The following is an 8,266-nucleotide window of genomic DNA, read 5'->3' on the forward strand; positions in this document are numbered from 1 at the left end:
AAGAAAATTGAGGATACCAAGGGAACATTTCAGGCAAAGATGGGCTCAATAAAGGACAGAAACAGCAAGGACCTAACAGAAGCAGAGGATACTAAGAAGACGTGGCAAGAATACACCAAAAATCTGTACAAGAAAGGTCTTAATGACCCGGATAACCGTGATGGTGTGATCACTCATCTAGAGCAAGGCATCTTGGAGTGTGAAAGTCAAGTGGGCCCTAGGAAACATCACTACAAACAAAGCTAATGGAGGTGATGGAATTCGAGCTGAGCTATTTCAAATTCTAAAAGATGATGCTGTTAAAGTGCTGCACTCAATATGCCAGCAAATTTGGAAAACTCAGCAATGCCACAGGACTGGAAAGGGTCACTTTTCATTCCAACCCCCAAGAAAGGCAATGCCAAAGAATGTTCAAACTACTGTACAATCGCAGTCCTTTTACATGCTAGCAAGGCAATGCTCAAAATCCTTCAAGGTAGGCTTCAACAGAACATGAACTAGGAACTTCCAGATGTACAAGCTGGATTTAGAAAAGGCAGAGAAACCAGAGATCAAAAAGCCAACATCCACCAGATCAAAGAAAAAGCAAGAGAATTTCTGAAAAACATCTACTTCTGCCTCATTGACTACCCAAAAGCCTTTGACTGTGTGGATCACAACAAACTGTGGAAATTTTATTTTTTGGATTGGGCTAAGCAGCTTTATTAGAGAAAGTCAAGATTACAAAGGACTGAAGAGTTGGCACTGGGGCCCTTCTTCTTGCCAAAGGTGGGCACAACACTGGCAAAGCGCTGGTTGTACAGCATGTGCCTCTCGATCCGGCCTGTCTTCTTTTTCTCCTGTTTGACCACCTTGGGAGTCTGACCTCTGGCTTTCCTAGCATAGGCCTCGGAACCATGGGCTTTACCTCCAAGCATGCAGCCAACTACTTCCGGAGTGCTCAGAGCCTCCACCCCAAACTGGCCCGGGGTAGTTTCATCCTCTGCGGGGTGTGCCTGCTACGAGCAGAACTTGACTTTCTGGAGGGATGCCCTCCAACGAGGCTACCTGAGCCATGATCTAGGCAATGGTCTCCTGGTCGGTCACCTCGAGTGTGTAGCTCCTGGGCGCAAAGAGCTGCATGTTGGCAACTAGATCACAGACACCACTGCCGTTACTGCAAAGATGGAGTCAAGAAAGAGCTGGAAAATTCTTAAAGAGATGGGAATACTAGACAACTCTGCCTCTGAGAAACCTGTATGCAGGTCAAGAAGTAACAGTCAGAACCAGACATAGGACAATGGACGGTTCCAGATTGGGAAAGAAGTACGTCAAGGCTGTATGCTTATGTCAACCGGCTTACTGAACTTCTATGCAGAACACATCATGGGAAATGCCAAGCTGGATGAATCACAAGCTGGAATCAAGACTGCTGGGAGAATATCGATGTTGGATATGCAGACGATACCAGTTTAATGGCAGAAAGCGAAGAGGAACTAAAGAGCCTCTTGAGGGTGAAAGAGCAGAGTGAAAAAGCTGGTTTAAATTTCAACATTTAAAAAAACTAAGATCACAGCATCCGGTCCCATCACTTCATGGTTAACAGATGGGGGAAAAGTAGAAACAGTTGCAGCTTTTAATTTCTTGGGCTCCAAAATCACTGCAGATGGTGACTGCAGCCATGAAATTTAAAAATGCTTGTTCCTTGGGAGAAAAGCTTTGACAAACCTAGACGGCATATTAAAAAGCAGAGACATCACATTGCCAACAAAGGTTTGTCTAGTCAAAGCTATCAATTTTCCAGTAGTCAGGTATGGATGTGAGAGTTGGACCATAAAGAAGGCTGAGCGCCTAACAACTGATGCTTTCAAACTGTGGTACTGGAGAAGCCTCGAGGGTCCCGTGGATGGCAAAGAGATCAAACCAGTCAATCTGAAAGGAAATCAATCCTAAATATTCATTGGAAGGACTAATGCTGAAGGTGAAGCTGCAATACTTTGGCCACCTGATGTGAAGCACCAACTCACTGGAAAAGACCGTGACGCTGGGAAAGACTGAGGGCAGGAGAAGGGGAGGACGGAGGATGAGATGTTGGAGGCATCATGCACTCAGTGTACGGGAGTTTGAGCAAGATCCGGGAGATAGTGAAGAACAGGGAGGCCTGGTGTATTGCACTGCATGGGGTCTCAAAAGAGTGGCACAAGACTTAGCAACTGAACAACAGGAGTTTTATAAAACTACTGTAGTTAGTATACAGAAATGACTTTTCTTCATTTTTATATTCAATGACCTTGCAAAGCTCATTAGTTCTGTGCCTGTAGATTCTGCACTTTCCACGTGTACCACCATATTATGTGCAAGGAGCACTGTATCACTTCTTCCTTGGCTATCTCCATACTTTCCACACCTTTTTGTTGGTTTATCCTCTGGCTAGGACCTCTAGACGGCTGAGCAGAAGCTTTAACTTTGGGCACCTTTCTCTTACCCTTAGTATCTCAGGGGGTAAGGTTTAACACTAGTAAACACAATGTTGGCGGTGGCCATTCTGCATCAGAATAAGAAAGTCCCTTCATGTGCAGTGTGTGTAAATTACGACACTAAGTTTGACCAATGGCCTAGCTCTCCATCAGGTCCAGCAGATAGCGATGAACACTACCGCCTCCGCAAACTGAAGCCGCAGGGGGGCTGGGAGAACCAGAACATGTTTACATTTAGGAATAGCTAGGGTGCGCCAAGACAAGGAAGTGGCAACCCACTCCAGTGTTCTTGCCTGGAGAATCCCAGGGACGCGGAGCCTGGTGGGCTGCCGTCTATGGGGTCGCACAGAGTCGGACACGACTGAAGCGACTTAGCAAGCAAGCAAGCAAGGGTGCACCAAAGGAAAAAGGAGCCTTTGGAACCAGAATGTTCCACGGCTTCCTCTACACAGGGGTGAAAGGGCACCGCACATGCGTAAACACGGACGGACCCTTGCGCGCCCGACACACATTGCCATGTTTGTTTGGACTTGATCCAGCGGTTTAAGAAGTACAGACAAGGAGGTTGGGCGGGCGCTTTCGCGGTGGGCGGGCGGGGGCAGAGCCTTACTCCAGGAGCTCGAGACCCAGGAACCCAAAGACTGGCCCGGAGACCAGGCGTTGCCGCGGTCGGGTTGAACTTGGCGCGCGGGGCGGGGCGGGGCGGGGCGGGGCAGGGGGAGGGCCGCGTAGACCCGGCGGGGCTTCCGCGCCGGCTTCGAGCAGGGCGGGCGTGCAGGGGCTTCCGAGCGCCAACTGGAGGCTTCTCCCGGGCCTCGGCCTCGACCCCGCCGGCCCCGGGATGCTGCTGCGGCCGCGGCGGCCGCCCCCGCCCGAGCCGCCATCGCCCGCCAGCCCGGACCCCGAGCCGCGGCTGGCGGGGGGCGCCCCGGAGACCCCGCCCCGGAGGCCCGCCTCGCCCGGCGCGCTGGCGGCTCCCACAACCCCCGCACCCCCAGGCTCGCCCGCGTCCCCCGGCTCGCCCGTGTCCCCGGGCTCGGCTCAGCGCACGCCCTGGAGCGCGCACGAGACGGAGCTGCTGCTGGGCACGCTACTGCAGCCCGCCGTGTGGCGCGCGCTGCTGCTGGACCGCCGCCAGGCGCTGCCCACCTACCGCCGCGTGTCGGCCGCGCTGGCCCGCCAGCAGGTGCGGCGCACCCCCGCGCAGTGCCGCCGCCGCTACAAGTTCCTCAAGGACAAGGTCCGCGACGCGCACGGCCAGCCGCCAGGGCCCTTCGACGCGCAGATCCGCCAGCTTATGGGCCTCCTGGGCGACAACGGGCGCAGGCGCGGACGCCGCCGCTCCCCCGGGCCCGGACGACCCCCGCGCGGCCGCCGGCCGGCCTCCGCCGCGCCCGCCGAGCCGGGTAGGTGGGCTGGGGTGGGGGAGGGCGCGCCCCAGACGGAAGAGCGCGGGGAGCGGGCTGTGGGGAGAGCCCCTCAGACGGAGGAGCGGGGGTGGGGTGCGGGGGCGCCCCAGACGGAGAAAGGGGGGGCGCGCGCGCCCCCGGCAACCGGCGGCTCCGCGTTCCAGGCGCCCCGCCGCTGCCCGCGTCCCGAGAGCTCGACTCGGATCCCGCGTGGACACTCAGGTTCAGCCCGTCCCCGCCCAAGTCTGCGGACGCGCCCCACGCGCCCGGCTCCCCGACGGCCCCCAGCACCTTCACGCCCGCGCCTGTCCGCCCCGAAGAGCCCGAGTCCTTCCGCGCCCCTGGCTCCCCGCCACCGCCGTCCCCGGGCCCCGCCCGGGAAGACCCCGACTCGCCGCCCGCCCGCCTGGAGGACCACGCGCCCCAGCAGCCCGCGCCGCCGTCTCTGAACGCCGCCCTCCTGCAGACCCTGGGGCACCTCGGCGACATCGTGTCCATCCTGGGCCCGCTGCGTGACCAGCTGCTGACCCTGAACCAGCACGTGGAGCAGCTGCGCGGCTCCTTCGACCAGACCGTGTCCCTGGCCGTGGGCTTCATCCTGGGCAGCGCCGCGGCCGAGCGAGGTGTCCTAGCCGACCCGCGCCCGTGAGGCCTGTCTCTCCGCGGTCCCCGCGCCGGAGGGCCGCCCCCTCAGCCCTGACCCTCCTTGCTGCCCCTCCCCCAACCAAACCTAGGTATGTCCAATAAAAAGATTGCTTTTTCTGACTCAATCCTGTGTGCGGGTTGCGCGCTGGGTAGGAACGTAGGGCTGGAGATAACCGGGAGGTTAAAATGGCCTCGGGACCCCTGGGAGGGGCCCAGTTGGGATTCTGCCCGGCCCCACCAGGCCTAGGAGGCCCATCTCCCGTCGGGGGAGGGCTGTGGGCACGTGGAACCCGAGCTCGGGGCCCGCATCGCATACCAGCCTTCTCCAGGTCTCCAGACCCTGCTTGCCAGGACTTCCCACCAGCGCAGACCGGCCGCGGTGGGCGAGCCCTGCGAGCAGGGAGGAGGCCGGGCGCCACGGGGAGGGCCCCGGGAACCGGCGGGGGCCGGGTTCAGCCGGAACCGGTGGGGGAGGTGTAAGCGGTCTCCGGCCGCCCCCCGCGGGCGGTCCAGGGAAGAGTCCGCGGCCTTGGGCCGAGCAGCGTCCAGGAAGGAGGTTCCCAGGATAACGCACTCCCGGGGAGGGGTCCCCTCCTGTCCACGGAGGTGCGTGGGCTGGGTGGGCCCGGGGCAGGAAGCGCGGCGGGTCTGAGCTTTTCCACCTTGACGGAGGCCAGGGTTCGTGCAGCTTGAAAAGGACTTTATCGAAATTGCCCCAGGAGCATTTTCCAAGTCTTGACTGAGGGCCCCACCCTGCGCTGGGGGCTCAGACCCGGCGGGGACGGGGCGGGGCCGGACATGCTCCCAGCCGGGTGGGATGAGGAAGCAGCCAGAGGCGCGGGCCCGCATAACAATACGCCTTCGGGCTGAATGCCCGGCGGCTTTTCAGCAGCTAGGGGATCATTCAGAGACTTAAGTGGTTGTTCTGGTCTGCGAGGTAAACGGGAAGCCTGTCTCCAAGCGCCCTGCAGTCCTCGCCCTCCGGAGGCTCCAGGCGGCCAAGCACTCAGCCCCTCCCCCAGCCCTTTTCTGGCTTTGTCTTCTAAGAGGCCCCGGTTGGGCCGCCAGCCGCAGGGACCCTGCAGAACAAGGGTGCACCCACCGTTCGGCAGGACGGGGGGCTATGTGTGAAAGATCCCGAATCCTCGAGGACATGCTGGCCTCTGCTGTGAGAGACGGTGCCTGCCCCCTTCCAGTCCACTCGAGGGCAGAAACCTGCAGGGGGACCCTTGGCGTTTGTAAACACCCGCACACCCTACACATTCCCACAGGTAAGAGCCAAGGGTGGGGGGGTCTGAGACAGCCTTGGACCGCTTCCCAGCAAATCCCGAAGCCGCCGGGGGCAGGGGGTGATGTCACCGGGACTCTGCTCGGAGAAAGGGCTGTTTGGGGGCTTGAGATCCATGTAAGCCTCCGAGTCTTTGGGGACCAAGGTTTGGGGTGCACCAAGGAGAACCTGTCTGCCTTACGCCCCATGTTGCCTGGCTGTCTGGGGGCATGTCCAGGGCCTTCTCCTCAGGGCCTGATGACCCTGCACACCCCTTCCCCAGCCTGGCCAAGGTCTTCCAGTCTGGGGAGGGGCGAGCCTGTCTCACTCCAGCGCCTCGGCTAGGGGTTTATTTGTGACTTAAGCCATTCCTGACGCGTGGAAACACTCAGATCCCGTCTCCCCGGCCTGCCCGTGACCCGCCTCAGCTGTAGTTGTGGGGGTGGCAGCTGGGGCTGTGGGGGGAGGTGGGTCTTATGCCGGCCATCCTGGGTTTGACTCAGCACGTGTGCAGCGCACCTCCCAGTAGGGATGGCATCCTACCGTGAGCACACCTTTTCCTGTGCCTGTGTGGGCATCAACCCAGCCAGCCTCCAGGGCCATCCTCAGGGGTCATCAGGGGCCCCTTGGCCAGCATGCTCACCCCTTCTCTTTCACTCTGGTGAAATACATGGAGCACGAAGTCTCCCGTCTTACCTGTTTCAAGTGTGCAGGGATGTTCACGTTGTGCAGTGGCCATCCCCGTCGGCTCCAGAGCTTGCTCTTCCCAAACAGAATCATTGGACACTCACTCTGCAGCCCCCTCTCCCACCCCCGGCAGGATGCTCTTGCGTGTGTTGTGTCTGACCCTTTCCGACCCCATGAACTGCAGCCCGCCAGGCTTCTCTGTCCGTGGGATTCTCCAGGTGAGGGTACTGGAGTAGGTTGCCGTGCCCTCTTCCCAACCCAGGGATCTAACCCAGGTCTCCTGCGTTGCAGGCAGATTCTTTACCATCTGAGCCACTGGGGACCTCAAAACTGGGATCACACAGTATTTGTCTTTTTGTATCTGGTTTATATCACCCAGAATAATGTTCTCCAAGCTGTGAATAACACACACAGCATACGGTGGGTTTTCTTTCTTTTTAAAGACGGAATGATAGCCCACTGCATGGATGGACCACATTTTGCTTGTCCACTGACTTGGTGGACATTTGGGCTGCTTCCACATTTCAGCTGTGGTGAGCGATGCTGCTGCGAACATGGATGTGTGAATATTCTTCAAGACCCTGTGTTCAGTTCTTCGGGGTGTATAAGTGGAATGGATCATGTAGTAATTCCGTTTTTAATTTTTTGAGGAACCTCCATACCGTCTTCCAGCCGCTGCCCCATTTTATATTCCCACCGACACTGAACAAGGGTTCCAGTTTCCCCACATCCTCAACCACACTTGTGTTACTGTTTTTTTAACCTCAGCCATCCTAGGGAGTGTGAGGTTCGTACCTTTAACCAGTGGTGTTGCAGTGCGCGGTCAGCAGTGTGGCCGGTGCCCTGCCCCCCGGCGCTCGGGGACCTGTCCAGCTGCCGCTTGTCTGCACGGGTGAGCTCACCGGCTCACCTGTCCTGTGGCGCTGAGACCGTGCACAGTGGCCTGGACGATCAAGAGCCATGACCTCGGGCCTGGCCCCGCCCCACCCCGGCAGCTGCAGGGCTCTGGGGCTGGCTTTGCTCTTCCCCTTCACCCCACAGCCGGCTGGTGCTCCTATTGTGTGTGTGGAGGACTGCCCTGGGCCCTTAGCCTCATCCACCCCGTAAGGCAGGGCTGCACCCAGCTGGCTGCACCGGCTCACCCCTGGGCCCGGTTGGTTTCCGTGTGGGCCGCCAGGGGCTGGAAGCCAGCTCCCACCTAATTCAGCACCCTCGGCCCCCCACACCAGTTCCCTTCCCTCCGGGCCTGGGGCCAGAGAGAGCGGTTATACAGCACATTCACCCATCAAGGGTCAGTGCTGTTGAGCCCTAGAAGAACATCTACTCCAGTGACATGGGACCACCTCAATCAGGATGCATTATCCCCAAAGAGGCATCTGACCCTCTCAGTCCAGGGGCTTCCGCACTCCTGGATAGGGCTCCATTCCACCTGATTAGTTCTGCCTGCGCTCCCTTGGTCTGCACCTTTCCAGGTCATGCGGATGGGGCCCGTGGGCAGACATGTTCGTGCTCTCAGGTCAGCGCGGCTGCCTCCGGCATCTCCTCCACACCCTCACCAGAGCCCCCAGGTCCGCGCGGTTCGCCACTGTCTTCACAACCCGCGCCACGTCTGCAGTCTCTCCCCCACGTTGTGGGGGCGCAGAGCAGGAGGGGGTGTGCCAAGAGGCACAGTAGCGCTGACTTCCCCCCTCCCTGTTCTGCACTAGACCCAGCGCTGAGTGTTACGGAGCGAACGCGTCCCCCTGATTCCACGTTGAGACCCCAAGCCCAGGGTGGTGCAGTCAGGAGGGGCCCTGGGAGGT

At 59.2% G+C, this 8,266-nt stretch overlaps 1 protein-coding gene and 1 pseudogene across 1 annotated transcript; one reads left to right on the top strand and one right to left on the bottom strand.

The window, feature by feature from the left end:
- LOC133239590 (ubiquitin-like FUBI-ribosomal protein eS30 fusion protein) lies at nucleotides 1–1,122 on the bottom strand (annotated as a pseudogene).
- On the top strand, nucleotides 704–4,635 carry UTF1 (undifferentiated embryonic cell transcription factor 1). The gene is made up of 2 exons (XM_061403925.1): nucleotides 704–3,862; nucleotides 4,030–4,635. The coding sequence occupies exons 1-2, from the start codon at nucleotides 3,298–3,300 to the stop codon at nucleotides 4,512–4,514; spliced, it is 1,050 nt and encodes a 349-aa protein (XP_061259909.1). The 5' UTR covers nucleotides 704–3,297; the 3' UTR covers nucleotides 4,515–4,635.
- Nucleotides 4,636–8,266: the final 3,631 nt, after the last annotated feature.

This window comes from Bos javanicus, chromosome 26 (genome assembly GCF_032452875.1).
Source record: "Bos javanicus breed banteng chromosome 26, ARS-OSU_banteng_1.0, whole genome shotgun sequence".
NCBI classification, from domain to species: Eukaryota; Metazoa; Chordata; class Mammalia; order Artiodactyla; family Bovidae; genus Bos; species Bos javanicus.